General features: G+C 33.1%; 3 protein-coding genes across 3 annotated transcripts; 1 reads left to right on the top strand and 2 right to left on the bottom strand.

Moving 5' to 3' along the window:
- Positions 1-1,261: 1,261 nt before the first annotated feature.
- LOC108207015 (probable serine/threonine-protein kinase PBL25) lies at positions 1,262-4,142 on the bottom strand. The gene is made up of 5 exons (XM_017377479.2): positions 3,681-4,142; positions 3,364-3,530; positions 3,050-3,239; positions 2,575-2,966; positions 1,262-2,228 (listed from the first exon to the last, which is right to left on the bottom strand). The coding sequence occupies exons 1-5, from the start codon at positions 3,790-3,792 to the stop codon at positions 1,650-1,652; spliced, it is 1,440 nt and encodes a 479-aa protein (XP_017232968.1). The 5' UTR covers positions 3,793-4,142; the 3' UTR covers positions 1,262-1,649.
- Positions 4,143-11,080: 6,938 nt separating this feature from the next.
- On the top strand, positions 11,081-12,796 carry LOC108206289 (F-box protein PP2-B11). Its single transcript, XM_017376535.1, has 3 exons — positions 11,081-11,481; positions 11,694-11,812; positions 11,965-12,796. The coding sequence occupies exons 1-3, from the start codon at positions 11,164-11,166 to the stop codon at positions 12,467-12,469; spliced, it is 942 nt and encodes a 313-aa protein (XP_017232024.1). The 5' UTR covers positions 11,081-11,163; the 3' UTR covers positions 12,470-12,796.
- A 156-nt stretch (positions 12,797-12,952) lies between these two features.
- Positions 12,953-16,889, bottom strand: LOC108206288 (uncharacterized). Its single transcript, XM_017376533.2, has 2 exons — positions 15,745-16,889; positions 12,953-13,374 (listed from the first exon to the last, which is right to left on the bottom strand). The coding sequence occupies exons 1-2, from the start codon at positions 16,691-16,693 to the stop codon at positions 13,307-13,309; spliced, it is 1,017 nt and encodes a 338-aa protein (XP_017232022.1). The 5' UTR covers positions 16,694-16,889; the 3' UTR covers positions 12,953-13,306.
- Positions 16,890-17,654: the final 765 nt, after the last annotated feature.

Raw genomic sequence — 17,654 nt, 5'->3', positions numbered from 1 at the left:
GTGCGAGCGATGTGATTTTTTTCTAAAATCGCAAATCAAACAACAGTTACATCGCAGTATCATGTGGCTTGTGTTGTTTGTATGTTTAAGAATAAATCTTTTTAGTTGAAATTATAAATACAATCTAAATATATAATGATTAAAACTTTTTATGATGAATTTATATGATATTCATCATAGTTATCACAACTACTAAAAAATATATAAGAGTATAAATATAATAATAATAATAATAATAATAACAATAATAATAATGAGTACTAAGAGTCATATTATAATAATATAATCATTTTTTAAAATTTGGTACAATAGGAATCCTAGATTTATAAAATAATAATTAACTATTATTTGAAGAGATTTAACAAATATAAACATAACGTAATTATAAATAATTTACATAAGTATATAAAATAATTCTATTTAATAATTATTATTATATTTATATATGTTATTAAATTGCGGCGCGGTATGGTTGAACCGCACTAGTAATAACTCAAATCGCAACTTGCACTGTGAAATTTATGAAAAATTTAAATCGTAACCGCACTACGAAAATAAAAAGCACGTTTTATGGTGTGGTTTGGTACGGTGCATGTTATTTGTGTAGTTTATGCCATTTTGTGATTACCCCTAAGTTTGATGACCAGATGCTTCTCTATGGTTGATGCATCCTTTTTTGCATTTATTGATTTGAATGATAACATGCCTAAACCCACTATGGTTGACAGATAGTCCTCCTAATGTTAAGAAGTAGACTCCGAACTTTAAACCTAAAAGCACTCTGGTTAAGGCTCGGAAAGAGAAGAGTTCAGTCACCCCTGAACCAACATCGGTTAAGAAGGAGATTGTTAAAACTTCTGTTTCCGGTAAACCCTCTTGGACCCAAGCAAGTTTAGGTATCAAACAAAATTTAATCCATTTGTGTTTGCAAGACATAGGTAAAAGAAGCAAGGTTACGTGGATTCTTGATAATGACTATTGAGGACACATGACAAGTAATAAGTCCCTACTCACGGATGTGGTTATGAGGGTCGACCCAATTGTGACCTATGAAGATGACAACAAAGAATTTACTACATGATATGGTAAATTGAAGTGGTAATATCATCATTGAGAATATATCCATGGTTGAAGTTTTAAGATACTTATTTTTTTTTATGCCACAAACAGAATGATATTCATTAATTTCTCAAATCACTCAACAATACATGTGAAAAGTCCGAGTGGATATCACCCACACTTTCTAGTTACGATCAGCTATGGAATAACTATACCTTGCATTTATAAATTTTCTTGAAGACATTTTTAGTGTATTCAAGAGTTTTGTAAAGTAAGATATCCTTTGACACTCTGGGAGAGCCAGCTTTTCTTGCAACACAAAAACATCCACTAGATTAAAACAAAATTGTGGGAAACAGTAAAAAATCATAAACATTGTGTGTTTTTAAGTTTTTAATCAAAACCAACGTTAATTTATGTCAACGTGATTGCATATAAATTCAGATTTTTGCAGCTACCAGAGGCTTATATTGTAAACAAAACTGCAGTGGTTTGATCTCCTCTGCTAATGTTGTTCCCATTGAACTAAGCTGCCTTGAACTAAGCAACATCATCGTTATGGTTCACTTTTTTGTGTTCTGTTTTCACAGTCATTGTTCCTCCTTTCTGCTACTAGTACTGGTTCTTGTACTTGATGAGTACATACTTTCATCATCTGATAATTCCTCACTGTAGTCCATGGATCGCGATTTTGATGATTCTGTGTAGTGGTCGTCTGAACTCCCATTATCATAGTTTTTATCACCTTCACTGTGATTATAATTGTCCTCATCTTCCTCCTCTGCATTTTCCTCTAGGTCATCGTCATCGTCATCATCATTGTGAGATGAGTAACTTCCTCTTTCATGATGATCATCCATGCGACCAGAAGAACTGTATTCACTTGAATGATCAGATATGCTATCGTCCTTATCACATTGATCCTCACCTTTCTGCGATGGAACTGGAGCGGGAATTCCATTGACATTGTTTTCGTCTTTAGGTGTCATTTCAAGGAAAGTTAGCGCAGCCACGACATCAGTAATATAAGGGCGGACTGATGGTTCCTCTTCAAGACACATAGCAGCAATCCCCACGGCCTGATTTAAACTTTTAAGTGAATATTTACCTTTCAGAAGTGGATCCGCCATCTCTGGGAATCGTTGAGGATTTTTGAATATAGGTTGTGCCTGTTCAAGCATACCATGCATAAATAACTCTTATCTTCTATTACTCCCTCTGTCCCAATTTATCCGTCTTGTTTGACTTTTTCTGATCAAATTGACCAAACTTTAACTGGTAATTAGTAACTATTACTACATTATCTTGAAAATCGAAAAATTACATTTTAAAGTAGAATAGATTTAGATTCTAGTGATATATTTATCATAGTTTTTTCTAAATATTATATATATATAAATTTCAGTCAAAATTTGGTTAATTCGACCTTAAAAAGTCAAACAAGACAAATCAATTGGGACGGAGGGAGTAAAACATTTTTCAGTGAGGTTCATCTTTTAAAAATGAGAGTCATACCCAAGATACTAGGTTTTGCTCGTCAACTGGTCGAGTTGGATCCATGGCTCGACGTCCTGTGATCAGTTCTAGTAATACAACTCCAAAACTGTACACATCTGACTTTAACGTAAGCTGCCCTGTTCTTGTATACTCTGGAGCACAATAACCATACGTGTTCATCACCCTTGGAGGTGTACAAGAAGGATTCCCTGACTGTGCGAACTTAGCAAGCCCAATATCACAAAGTCTTGGCTTGTAATCATCTTCCAGCAAGATGTTGGATGCTCTCATATCGCGGTATACAATGGGAGGATTCGCCTTATCATGGAGATATTCAAGTCCTTGAGCTGCCCCTGCAGCTATTTTTATTCTTGTTGTCCAGTCTAGCGGCTCCTTATCTTGTGCAACATCTGACATTCAAGGCTAATTAGTATATATGGACAATAACACGTATTCATGTAAAAATGAGAGACGAACATATGCACGTATATACCAAACAAATGAGTATCAAGGGAACCCAATGGCATGTAATTGTAAACCAAAAGCCTTTGATCTCCATCAGCACAGTATCCAACTAGATCCAGTAGATTTTCATGTTTAAGAAGACTCAACATTAGAACTTCAACAAGGAACTCCTTGCTTCCTTGCATTCCATTTCTGTCGAGTCTCTTGACAGCTACGGCCTATTCAGAAGATGCCCAAATATATAAACCTCTTAAATACCTTCTAGTTGAACTACAATATAATCTAGAGTTTTTTAATAAGAGATATGTCCATTGGGCACAGAGGAGTGGTTACAAGTCATACCTGACCACTAGACTGAAGTGTTCCCTTGTACACTTTCCCAAATACACCATCACCCAAGAGGCATTCTTGTCTGAAATTTTTGGTCGCACTTGCCAACTCACGAAATGTGAAGGTCTTTGCTGCAATATTTCCGACATCGATTTCTTGACTTCCCCAATTACCGTTGCCTGATTGTTTATCACATAGATTAACATGTTACATATGAACGATAAGTACATTATGTATAATGACCACTAATCCAATTCTCACATACTCATTTGTAACGCATATAAGCCTAAATTGTCCGAAAAAAGAAAAAAAGTTATACAGATGTATACCTGCAGGTGATGAAGATGGTAATGCAGGTTTGGCTGCTGCTTGAATTACAGGAAGCTCATTAATTTTAATAGAATCCGATTTTTCACTCGAAAAACATGGAAAACAACTCATCTTTAAAACCTTCTTTCCGCTAGCTGCAAAATATTACATGTACACGTTCTAGGTAACGTATTTCCCTTTGTTGTCCGCTAATGATAAATTGATTAATCACCGTTTGCACCACAGGAGCCTGAATATATCCACTGGTTCGAATACCTTAGAATTATATATCTTCCAAGGCAATGGGAGAACATGTAAATATATTCATAAGGTGAAGCTTGATTCACCAAAGTGAAGGGGCTAGAAGGCTGTGTTAGGATTCTGGCGAGGGCCCTTCAAGGATTTGAAGGACCCCTAACCGGAAAGAATTAAGCTCTACCAGCTTAGCCTGCTTGGAAATAATTCATTATGGGTTGGAGGACAAAAGGAGAAGGAGAAGCTTCATTTCCTGTGGTTGAAAGTTTACTACGAAATTCCGAATTACAAGGGAGATATATATGGACATTCTGTTTGTTGTCATCTAACTAGCCATGCAATGAGTCCCATCAGCCCTTCTCTAGTTTACTTCTGTTTTCTCTACTTGTGTTTATTCCCGTCTCGTTCAATTTTATATATTTTTTTTTGAGAATGTTCAATTTTATATGTTGATTTTTTTTTTCTCAATAAAAATTTAACATCCAAATATTTATTAAAAAATATCTTAAAAATAAGTATCGCATCCCGTCTCCTAATATATATACTATATAAGGATGGAGGGAGAACAATTGAAACTCAGTAGGAAGTGAGCTACTTTATTTGCGGACAAATATAAAAGTTAGTCTTCGTCTTTTAATTCCTCCATAAGAAGCTGCAGTCTTCGACTATTCCACCAAAGTAAGATAGTAGGGCTGATGAACCCCTGACTGCTAGATAGCTACTGCCTACTAGACAATCAGTTTCTACTATCACATCTTTCATTTTGTGGTTCTTAATCCAACTTAAAGCTTTTTTGATTCCCAGAGCTTCAGCACATCTGCAGCTTGACCGGCTTCAGTCAAATTTCCTCTGTGATTTCTGGCCTCAAAATTAAAGCTAAATCGATTAGATGAAAGAAAGACCGCATTCTGGCCACAAAAGCAAAGCTAAATCGATTGGATGACAGAAAGATCGGAACATCAGTATTCACCTTAGTCTTGTTTTCTGTTGGTAAACTCCATTTCTCAGCACCATCTTCTCAGGTTATCACACAAATATTACGAAAATATAACAAAAATAAGGCTTTGAAACCCGTTCAGGCACCCATAAATTAAGCTCATTCCTTGTTTACTAATTTATTACACCATCAAATGGGAAAATTCTAGAACACATAATCACAAAAATAATTTTAGTGTTGTGATTATTAAAATAAATACATGCATGAAATTAAACACAATTATTAATTGTATTGTCCCTGTTATTCGGTACAAATAGGAATCTTTTAGAATTGCCCAAATCATAATTGTTTTTTAGAAATTCAGTGCAATCATACATGCAATTTCAATTGCTATTGTTGTAAGTGAAAAAACAACTACATTCTTGCAATCTCATATACAACTTTGATCATATTTTTAAAATATAAATATTTGACCTTATTAAATATTATTGCTCTGTTTTCTGAAAAAATATAATTTGTTAAAAAATCGCATGCACACATGCACACTTCTCTCTTTCTTTTCAACCTTAATTCCTAAATATCAATGACCCATCCCCTTTAATTACGTAACACCATTTGATATATGAGTAGTATTATCTTTGAGATATGGTCAATTTATTATGGGTTTAAGCTAGCTTGGAAGAGAGAAGATTGTTGGCAATGTGGTAAGAGAATGTGATGATCGATGAGGAAACTGTGAATTATGTTAACAACCTTGACCCAGATTTTTGATTTTTGAATTTGGTTTTATTGATTAAAAACTTGGAAAAGAGTTATGGAATTTTTATGTGATTCAAAATGTTCCCAAAACTTGTAATGCATCTCTTACTGAGTCAGAGATTGATGGTGATAGTAGAATAACATAATTGAAATATGCTCCTGTTTTTTGAGCTTTGTTCTGATGAGACTTAGTTGTCCATTCCTCTTTCAAGTTATCATGTTTATGTTCAAGTTATGTTAGTTTATCTGTCTTTCGTTTTTATGTTATGATTCTAAGTTTGTTTGAATAATGTTCAAGACTTGACTTTTGAATGATGGGAGTTTGGATTTTGAATGATGTTAAGTTTGAATTTTGAATGCTTGGATTTTTAAATTTAGAGTGGTATATTGGATTGGGATTTTAAAGAATTTTTTTGAATTCATGAAATCCGAGGGTATTCGATTGGGATTGTTTGAAATTCATTAAAATACTGAGGTATTCAATTGGGATTTCAAATTATGCTACAAAATCTGGTGGTATTCAATTGGGATTTTAAATTATGCTTTAAAATCCGATGGTATTCAATTGGGATTGTTTAAAATCCATTAAAATCTAGGGCTTTTTTTTATTAATAATCACGTTTTCAATCTTATTTCCAAAAATACTACCTTATCCAATCTTATTTTCAAAAATACTACCTTCTCTAAAATATTTTCAAAAATACTGTGGTTGCATATGCAACCATATATGCAACTACAAATCCTGATTTCAAGTTCCAGATTTCAAATGTCATTTTCGACCTCATCGTTGGAATCGATGTATATATATATATATATAGAGTCATACTCAACTACAAACCATTTTAAAATAAAAACTAAAAACCACCGGCCCAGCCCACATGAAGAACATCCCAGCCCACCCAATGAAACCCAACCCATTATTTTACATCAAAACTGCAACCTGTTGCGCGTTCAATTAAAACAACTCCTATACATACGCCTATACATACAGTTAGCACTAAACACAAACCCACTTTCTCTTAATTCTTCATCTTCTTCGATTTCAAGATGTAACTACAGCGTGTTATTTGTGTTTCAAGCAAAAAATTTCTGTTTTAAAGTCTGATATTCTCGTTTACAGGTGATTTTGGTTTTAAAACACAACAAATCTGAGAATCTGCTCTGGAGTTCACGAATATCACTAATTAATAAAGCGAAAATCACTAATTTGTAAAGCGAATATCACTAATTTGCACAACATAAATCATCGATTTCTATAACTATATCAACAACCACCCCACCTTTATCTCTTCCACCAGCTTCATCTCGACCTTTGCCACCACCACCTCCACCTCGACTTCTACCACCACCACCTTCACCTCCGCGCGCTATCTCAGCCCCTACTTTTGCCATACATCCACCTCGACTTCCACCTACGCCATCTCAACCCCACCCCCACATCCCCCATGCCCCCGCCCCCTCCATATCCACCACCTCCAGCTTCACCATCGTCACCACCACCAGAATCAACAAACAAGAACAGATCTGGAAGTTTTCATCAAGTTCTTGAGACTATAACAAATATCACTAATTTCTCAAGCGGATATCACTAATCTCTCAAGCGCAGATCACTAAAATGTACAGTATTTGGTGATGGCGGAGAGATGGCGAGGATAATGATGACGGGGAGAGGAAGGGACAGAGTTGGTGAAGATGATGGTGAAATCGGGACGGTGAGGTAGGTGGTAGTGTTGGCCTGGGTATGACAGCAGAGATAGAACGAGTGGAGAGATCTGGGGCAGATGGGGGGATGGTTGGTTTTGCTATGCTGGGTTATAAGTGTAGGAGAGTGCCTTTAATATTTAAAGGAGTTTCAATAGTGGTTTTTAGTTTTTATTTTAAGATTGGTTTGTATTTGATCATGAGCCTATATATATATATATATATATATATATATATATATATATATACATCGATTCCAACGATGAGGTCGAAAATGACATTTGAAATCTGGAACTTGAAATCAGGAATTCAGTTGCATATATGGTTGCATATGGGTTGTATTCAGTTGATTCTATTGTAATCTAATGGCCCCGCCAGGGGCACCCATACATCAGTTGCAACTTACAGTTTTCCGTTGCATATTAGGTTGCATATGAGGTTGCACGCAACCTCATATGCAACTAAATGCAACTGAAAACTGTAAGTTCCAACTGAAGTATGGGTGCCCCTGGCGGGGCCATTAGATTGCAATAGAATCAACTGAATGCAACCTCATATGCAACTAAATGCAACCTCATATGCAACTAAATGCAACTGAAAACTGTAAGCAACGGATGTATGGTGTGCCCCTGGCGGGGCCATTAGATTGCAATAGAATCAACTGAATGCAACCATATGCAACTAAATACAACCATATGCAACTATATATGCAACTGAATTCCTGATTTCAAGTTTCAGTTTTCAAATGTCATTTTCGACCTCATATTTGGAGTCGATATATATATATATATATCGACTCCAAATATGAGGTCGAAAATGACATTTGAAAACTGAAACTCGAAATCAGGATTTGTAGTTGCATATATGGTTGCATATGCAACCACCGTATTTTTGGAAAATATTTTCAAAAAGGTAGTATTTTTGAAAATATTTTAGAGATTTGAAAATAAGATTGGATAAGGTAGTATTTTTGAAAATAAGATTGAAAAAACAATATACAAGATAATTCCCCTAAAATCTAATAGTATTCAAATGCTAATGGATTTTTTTTCCATTTCATAAAATGATAGATTTTGCGGCATTCTTCAGTGTATTTTAAGTTTTTTGAAATCCCATCAAAATCAATGGGATTTTGAAGTATTGTGATTAAATCCTGTCAACTCTGCAACATTTTATCAAGAATCCGCACAAAATCAAAATCAGACACAATCCATTAAAATCCATAAACTAAAAACAATCCATTAAAATCCCAATCGAATACACCCCTCTTAGCTATCGAGTGTTTTCTCATGTTGTTTAATTATGAAAACATTATTTTTGATAATTTTTTTAAAATTTTTAACGAGGTAAATCAAATTAACTTAGAACAATTGAGGCTCAAAATTATTTTGTCACTTTTAAAATTCTGCCAAAATTCTTATTGTATTGTATTATGCATTTACAAAACTAAATTACAAACATTATCACAGATATTTTGATTTTTAATATTTTATTCCATAGAAGAAAATAACACCAAAAGTATGGTATATCATATATGAGTTAAATAAAAATTTGAATTTTGTTTGATGATTATGTGAAACATTAGTCACGATTTTTAAAATTAAAAAAATAATATATAAAATATTAATATTTATCAATGAAGTTATAAAAAAATGATTATTTATAAAACTTACATATAATATCTTTTCACTCCAAGTCCTTGTAAGTGACATATTTTCAAAATCACCTTTATAAACTCGTGTCTTTATGTTTGAGTTTGTAGTATGGTGCAACTAAACACAATGGTTTACTTTAGCTAAACATATTTTGTGAACTAAACATAATGCTGCAACTAAACAAAAATATGAAAATTTTAAAACACAATGCTTTACTTGCATGTATTTTGAAATTCTTAAATATATTCTCATAACATCTTTTCAGTTAATTTTTCTAATAAAAAGTTGACGTCAAAGTTTTATTCGCAAAAAATTTTAAAAAATTATTATACAATTTACAAGTCTCAAAATTAATGTCAAAAAATACCGTAAAGAACCGAAAATTTATGATCTTGTACTCCTTTCTCATTACCTCAATTTTTTATAAATAAATAAATATATTTCTCTGCCATTTTTAATTTATTTTCTTATTTTTAATAATTTGATGTGTGTGTATATGTGTGTATATTAATAGTTTTCTATTTATTTTTTTATCGGTTTATTAAATACAATATTATTTTTCTCTAAATGCAATCTTTTCTTTTATTGTAAGTTACATATTTAGATTTAATATATTATAAATTAATAGAAACATATAATGATATCACAGGTGTAGTATTCTATCGTTTCAAATATAATTTATATATTATTTATAAGAAATGATATCACAGGTGTAGTATTCTATCGTTTCAAATATAATTTATATATTATTTATAAGAAAGAGCCGATTTAAAGTTGCTTTACTCACCCCAACATTAATTTTATTTAAATTTGTAAAACTTACACGGAGAAATCTTATCAATTTTTGTCATTTAATTAAATTCGTTAACTTAATGTTACAAGTGAATTAATAAATTTTTTTCTGCATAATAAGATAATTCAATTACTTATATAATAATATTACTCTTTTGTCCTACTGGAAGTTTACCTGATGAGTGTGCTATTAGAAAACATAGTTTCGTAACTTAATTTTTAATCATTTTTCTTTTGAATAAACTTTGATATTTGAATTTTTATATACTAAAAAAATTTTAAAATAAAATACAGAACCATGTTTTATAAGAGTCTAATACGGGTGTCGAGCAGTGAAAAAAAATTATTAAGAAATGAGAAGAACTTAAGAAGTATATATTATATTTAATTTATAACATTTGATGAAAAAGATGTAATCAGAAAATAACAATAAAATTAGCCATTGTTGAAATAGGTAACTCTACAAAAATAAGAAATAATTTTCTTTAAAAACCAATTTACAGGAACTCGAATATCAACAAACTTTGACCCTTTCATTTCTTACATCGTTTAATTTAACATCATAAAAGTTGTGGTATGGATTTGGTTGGCTACGTCGACACTAGGTGTTATCTATGTAGTATCGATGCTTATCGGATAAATTGACAGTGCAACCCACGTGATATCATCTGCTCGAGACACTGAATTTGTCTTTTTATCTGCTTATGTTTTCTCATACTATAATATTTATGTTTAAAATTATTACATTTTATATATAATAATTATAATTATTTTTTAATTATATTATTGTTATAAAGTTAAAAGTGATGAATAGTTGACCATTTTCACAAAATATAGAGAATTCATGTTCAAAGAACTAGATGTAAAGTATTATGTATACACATGATGATAACGATGACATGTTCCATCAAAATTATTAAAATATAGAATCTTTTAGTATTTCTGATAAAAATATATAAGGTGTTATTAGTTTTAGTTTTTCCCAACATCAAACACATACTTTGTGAATATTACCTGAATTATTTTTATATATAAATCTTTTAGTGTATGTATGGAGATAAATATCATATACAATATGTACATTAATTACTATTACCTCACAAAAAAAAATTATATTAAAAATACTTTTTAGTTGAATATGTTACTTATTTAAATTTTTAAATATGATTTAAAATTTTTATAAAAAAAAATGTATCCATCCTTATCATTTAGATTCCAGTAAAAATCAGAATAAAGGAAACAGACATACATTAGTTACGAACATAAAGGAAAAAAAAAACATAAAGACGGTGCATGGTCTGAACACAAGTACACAGGAAATCCTACCACCTAGTATTTCATTTCATCCTTACCACTATAAATACCTCTGTCATCTTCCCCAAACTCTCCACACCCGAGAAGAAAATGGCTACCCAAGCCTCAAAAGAAAGTGGTAACAAGATCGATTATTTCGACATGTTACCTGAAGGATGCTTAGCTGATACGCTGGCTCACACAACTCCCACAGATGCCTGTAGGCTCGCCCTAGTGGCTCCTGCCTTCCGTTCCATTGCTGATTCTAATGGTGTTTGGGAGAGGTTTCTACCTTGTGACTACAGCCAACTCATTTCCAGAGCCGTGCCTGCTCACCGACACATTCTTGATCACCTGGCTCTCTCTCCCAAGAAGAAACTCTATCTTTTTCTTTGTGATAATCCTTTGGTCATTGATAATGGCACTCTGGTAATTTTTAGTCATGCCTGGTTTGTTATTAATATGTTCTGGTGCTAGTAATTTCTTCTCCTATGTTTCCAGGGAATAATAAATAATACTAGTCTCTTACCATATGCAAGTTTGGATGAGTCATCTCTGTTCTATTTGTTTGTGTATTGTCCCTCTTGAATTATGTCATATGTTATGCATATAAATTTACTACCTATATATATATTCTGCAGAGCTTTTCTTTGGACAAGTGGACCGGGAAAAAATGTTTTATGATAGCTGCAAGGGAACTTGCTATAGTGTGGGGTGACACCCCTAGGTACTGGAGGTGGACTATTGATAAGGAATCAAGGTCCAAAAATTTCTCTCTTGTTTCTATGCATCTATATATATAAACAAGTATCACAATTCAGAAGAATTTTAATTTTACATTTCTTTTCCCAAAAGTTTAGAAGATCTAAGAATATTGATATATCATCTCATTCTTGTCATGTTCTTGCGCAGGTTTGGCAAGGCAATTGAGCTAATAAGTGTTTGTTGGCTTGAAATACATGGAAGGATAAACACTTCTTTGTTGTCTCCGGACACAGACTACACTGCTTATCTTGTGTACAAGCCATCAATTGCAGTCTACGGGTTTGAACACCAACCAGTAGAAATTTGGATTGGATTAAGCGGGGAAGAAAGTGTCAAGTGCACTTTTATTCTGGACCCCGAAGGTGGACTGCAAGCAAATTATGTGAGAATGCCTCCTCCTAGGCGGTTAAGTTTGCTTCATAGTAACAGAGCTAACCAACCACGACCACAAATCCCAATCCCTGTAGGCGTTGAAACCCGGTGTCCAAGGGTTAGAAAAGACGGTTGGCTGGAAATTGACTTGGCACAATACTTCCACAAGGAAGGGGAGAATAGAGAATTAGAGATCACTATGATGGAAACTAAAGGTGGACACTGGAAGAGTGGTCTCATTATTCAAGGCATCGAAATCCGAGCTAAGAGCGGGAACTAGCCCCGATCAGAAAGATATATAACATAAGGTAGCTGGCTGGGTTTGGCTACAAAAGCTAGATTGTGTTTGCAGTTAAACTACTCTAGGTTGATGGCAGCCCAGCCCTTCCCCCTTCCATCCACCTATAACTGTCACTAGTATGGTTTTTTCATTTGTTCATTTTCTTTTTATGTTCTTTTCCACAAGTTGTTTCTGTTCTTCTAAGTTCTTCCATTGTAATCTCTCTACTTTAAGCTTCGATGTTTGTACTATGTCTTGAACAATAACTTGCTCATGTAATTTATGCACCTAAAATAGTATGTGTGAATATTTGTTGTTAAGTTCTCACATTTTGTAGTCATATACAATTCTAGACTTTGTAACATTCATTTTTCATAATATTAAGGTAATAAATATGTAACATTATTAAACTTATATTTTCTTTTACAAAATTAATTATATTAATCGGGCAAAAATGATTTCATTGTCAACTAAGATCCATCAGAACAGAACTGAAAGTAAGAACATCTTAAAGGCTACAACCAACAGGTATTGTTGCTGCATATATACTACCACTTCTAAATTGCACTAAAATGTAACTTCCCTTGATCACATTACAGCGACTACCCTTTTCTAACTGTAATCTATCTGCTATCTATATATCTACAGTTGCAGTGTTTATATGTAGTAATTGACAAGCACAAACTCTTTCTTAACTGTAATCTATCTGCTATCTATATATCTACAGTTGCAGTGTTTATGTGTAGTACTTGACAAGCACAAACTTGAACGCCAAACCTTACATGTATAACAAGCGCATGTAAACAAGTAAAGGGATTTCAAATGCAACTTTCTGGATCATTTCAAACCTTTCTTTGGTGCACAGAGATACCAGGGGTTCCAACTTCCATTTACAGCCATCGGACCTGCACAGATGAATATTGGACCGTTATTAAGAAAAATCAGCCAAGCTATCAACAAGTATATTGTTCGAGAGTGGTGGAACTTGTCTTCCATGTATACGCACTAATGAATTAAACTAAGACTGGAGATTCAATTAAAGTTAAACTAAGACTGGAGATTCAATTAAAGTTTAGGAGCCACAACTGGTAGTATACGAACTAATGAATTAAACTAAGACTGGAGATTCAATTAAAGTTTAGGAGCCGCAGCTGGTTGCATTTTAAATGTATAAATCTCAAGATGTCCGTACTGATTTTAGGTAATCAAATGTGAAAATTGAACATTTTATCATCATAAATACCAGGGTTTGATCAAGCAGCTTGTACATCCAATTGAGGGTCTTAAGAAATACAAAGAGAAACCTTAGTAGTAAATTGTCATACAGGGTGAGTATCCTTAGTAGTAAATTGTCATACAGGGTGAGTATCCTTCATGTTTGAGTCCTAAAATAACCTTTGTTGGAAGTCTTCCATAACACTTTTTGTACAACTAGACTACGTAAACACAGATACAAGTAACAGCTACACTGAACACTGATACTCCATACTCTACATAGATTTCATCATTTCTCGCCTTCTTCCATTTCCATCAATCTAGACTTTATATGATATCTGTTCATTCCTTTGACATATTGAAATAGAAACCTAATGCATTACAAACTTATCAGATAAGGTATGATCTACATTAATATTAATTCCCACATAAGATTTTCTCTGTCTTTGTCCGATTTTCTTTTTTTATGGAGGGGGTGGGGGGGTCTGACATTGCACTAAGACCTATTCTGAGCAAGTAATTAACACTTTCACCTCAATACAATGCAAGGCCTAGACTATACCAACCAAGGACTCAGGGTAAAGAATCAATTTCAAAAGTGATAGCACACACTCTTATAGAGCAAGCAAACACTCATTATTACAGGCAAGAAAACTGTTTATTTGAAAAGAAACTAGATAACAATCTCTCAGATTACCCCCACCCAGACCAAAATAAAGTTGCCAACTTAAAACCAGATTTTTTTGTTACAAAACAGCCAATTTTCAGGTGTTGGTAAAACAAAATATAACTTCCAGTTGTTGGTTTCTAAGTTTATGATAGGCCCTGCATTGAGTCGGTGAATAAAAATTTCATCCAAATAAATTATAAGGCCTAGCTGTAGTATACAAACCAGGGACTTGAGGTATTACAGTGTCCAAACTGATAAAGCAGAATGTTAATACACCAGGTAGAATTTCCTAATTACAGGAAAAATATCAAAAAACTGTAGATTTACAAATTAACATATTCAGGCCAACTTCCAACTAAATTATGTCACCAATTATCTCGATTTTCAGTTGTTGCTAGATTAGTTCCCGTGCCACGCACCGTATTATTGAATTTATTTTTATAATTACATGAATATGTTTACTGTATATTAGAGATATACTATTATTATATTGATATAAATATGATTTTTTTGGGGGCGGTGGGGTGGGCATTACAATTAGACCTATATTGAGCAAGTGAACAACACTTTCACCTCAATACTATATAAGGCCTAGACTACACAAACCAAGGACTCAAGGTAAAGTATCTGTCAAAAGTGATAACACACACTCTTGATAGAGCAAGGAAAAACTTGATATTATGGTCAAGAAAACTGTATATTTGAAAAGAGTCCAGATAACAATCTGTCAGATACAACATAACACAATGTTTTTTGGTGTAACATTACAAGTATATTGTCATGCGATAAATATTAAAATATAAAAACGAAATTAGATCCTTAATATGTATGATTTAGCAAATAAAACTCCTCACAACTTCACAACAGGCCCTACATGAGTAAGTTAATAACACTTTCACCACAGTGCATTACAAGGCGACGACTATACAAGGGAAGATATTACCATCAATGTTAAAGTGATAACTTTTTAAAGAAGCAAGCAGAAACTCCTAATTTAGGCAACAAAACTGTTGACTTATAAATTGACATTTTGAGAAGAAACTAGATTGAAGTCTCTTTAATTAGCACAACCATTGCAAAAACAAAAGTTCCGACTTAAAACTAGATTTTCTCACAAAACAAGTCTACGTTTTGTTGTTTGTGATACATATTGTACAATGTTTTCAAGTTCAGCATCATAATTTCATTGTCATGCAGTCAAAATTCATATATGTAACGAAAATAAATCCTTAACATGTATTTGCATAATGAAGCACTTCATATATAAACAATTTTGCATAGCACCTCCAAAAAAAACCTAAATGGAGAACTGCCAAATAAAGCACAGCTACGAAAATTACGAAGCAAATCCCGACGAAAAGAGCACAAGAAATAAGAAGGAGATACACACCGAGAATTCCATGGGCAGTGACCTTTCTGTTGATATCCAGGTGAGAGTGATGATGATGATGATGACTACAGTCAAGTAGGCCATCATACTCTTTTTTCACAGCAGGTCCAAGTTCAGAATAAATTGCACACCATTTCTTATTCTGTTCTTCCATGTTAACAAACCTCAGATCTTCCATCTGTTTCCTTGAGTAGCATATCAAAGTTCCCATAATTTTCCTTCCACTCCCATTTTCAGATTGAACTTCCAACATTTCAATTGTTGAAACCTTGCCATCCTTAAGTGTTGTTTTATTATTGTCGTGCACCTTTCCTCTTGCCACCCACACTTGAATTGTCTTGCTATTCATTTCTTGCTTTGTATCAATACCCAACATTCCTTTCTCATTTCCACCCATATTTCCAGCTCCAATGAGACAGCAATTCCTAGAAGAGACCTTTTCTTGAATCTTTACCCTTTGAGTAAAATCCATCAATTCTGGCTCCTCTTCAAAACCATTCCCATCATAACATTCTTGCTTCTTCAAACTACTTCCCACATTTTCATCATCTCGAAATGTTCTTTCCTGTTCAATGTCACCCAAATGTCCACTTTCTCGACTCTTCCCCATCACATTTTCTTCCACTTCAAAACTTTCTTGCTGCTTCAGACCACAACCCCTAGTCACTTTCTTGTTTCCACAATGAAAACCCAGAATTTCATTTTCCTGAAACTTCACTCTCTCAGTAAAACCCACATTACCATTTTCTTGATTCATTCTGACATTTCCACAAACATGTGGGCGGCTGCTTCTTTTCTTGTGGGTTCCACTAGTTTTGATAACTTCCTGACGAACAATACTGTTTGAAGCACTGTTACGAAGACCCAGAATTGTTCTATCCTTTTCAAGGACATTTTTAGTTGACGTAGTTTCAATGAGTGCAGTGTCATCAATCAAATTGATCTTCATTGTGCGTGTGAGACAGAGAGAGAGAGAGAGAGAGAGAGAGAGAGAGAGAGAAATGGAACAGGGAGAGGGAGAGATAGATGAGAGTGATAACAGAACTCAATGTACAAAGAGATGACAGAAACCAAATCCAAGAGTAAGGATCAAAATTCTAACACACAAATTTCCATTTTGGACTTTTACTATTATAATATAAAAATAAATTCAATATATATTTTATATATTCAACTATATAAATTTATTTTAATTTTATTCTTTATAATTTCATCTTATAAATTCATAATTTCGGTATATATATATCATATTGAACTTTTGTATTACGTTAGACCATCTCCAACCCATCATAATCCTTATCTAAAATTCATTAAATCATACCATAAATAAAAATTATAGATAATGTGTGAAATTACAACCACACAAAACCCTTGTCTAAAAATATAGTCAACCAATTGATGTTGGCTATATTTGGCCAACCACTGCAGGCTTGTAGTAATATTTGTAGCAAGATTTCGTATCATTTATTACCATATGATAATATACATTCTATTTATAACAACTTGAAAAAATAATAACTTACTATTTCTGGAATATAGCCAACCAATATAGCTAGTATCATCGAAACAAAATGGTTTACAGCTTCGACATATTTTACCTAATGTCTTACAAGTTCAATATAGTCAACCATTTTTAGCCAACACTGTTGGAGATGCTCTTATTTATTTCTGATTCTAATTCTTCATATTTAATATTTAAATCAAACTAATAAATTTTTCTTCGTATAGGTCCAAAAATATCCTAGAATTCAACTGATTTTTGTTTCAGTTCGGTTGCAAATCGATTTTTCAGCTTTACCTGTATAACTGTATTAGAGCATCTTCAACGATGTTGGCTAAATTGGACTTGTAAGATATTATGTAAAATTTGTCGAAGCTGTTAGAGCATCTCCAGCAGAATCCTAACATGT

The sequence above is a fragment of the Daucus carota genome, chromosome 2 (genome assembly GCF_001625215.2).
Source record: "Daucus carota subsp. sativus chromosome 2, DH1 v3.0, whole genome shotgun sequence".
Taxonomy (NCBI): Eukaryota; Viridiplantae; Streptophyta; class Magnoliopsida; order Apiales; family Apiaceae; genus Daucus; species Daucus carota.
The sequence above is the reverse complement of the archived record's forward strand: the minus strand, read 5'-3'. Positions and strand labels throughout refer to the sequence as shown.

Excerpts from the sequence above, each read along its gene's own strand:
- LOC108207015 (XM_017377479.2), bottom strand. The coding sequence starts at position 3,792 with ATGAGTTGTTTTCCATGTTTTTCGAGTGAAAAATCGGATTCTATTAAA. Across the intron at positions 3,531-3,680 it reads ACCATCTTCATCACCTGCAG|GCAACGGTAATTGGGGAAGT; the intron begins GTATACATCTGT and ends ATAAACAATCAG. Across the intron at positions 3,240-3,363 it reads CACTTCAGTCTAGTGGTCAG|GCCGTAGCTGTCAAGAGACT; the intron begins GTATGACTTGTA and ends TCTTCTGAATAG.
- LOC108206288 (XM_017376533.2), bottom strand. The coding sequence starts at position 16,693 with ATGAAGATCAATTTGATTGATGACACTGCACTCATTGAAACTACGTCA. Across the intron at positions 13,375-15,744 it reads CACTGCCCATGGAATTCTCG|GTCCGATGGCTGTAAATGGA; the intron begins GTGTGTATCTCC and ends TCATCTGTGCAG.
- LOC108206289 (XM_017376535.1), top strand. The coding sequence starts at position 11,164 with ATGGCTACCCAAGCCTCAAAAGAAAGTGGTAACAAGATCGATTATTTC. Across the intron at positions 11,482-11,693 it reads TCATTGATAATGGCACTCTG|AGCTTTTCTTTGGACAAGTG; the intron begins GTAATTTTTAGT and ends TATATTCTGCAG. Across the intron at positions 11,813-11,964 it reads ACTATTGATAAGGAATCAAG|GTTTGGCAAGGCAATTGAGC; the intron begins GTCCAAAAATTT and ends GTTCTTGCGCAG.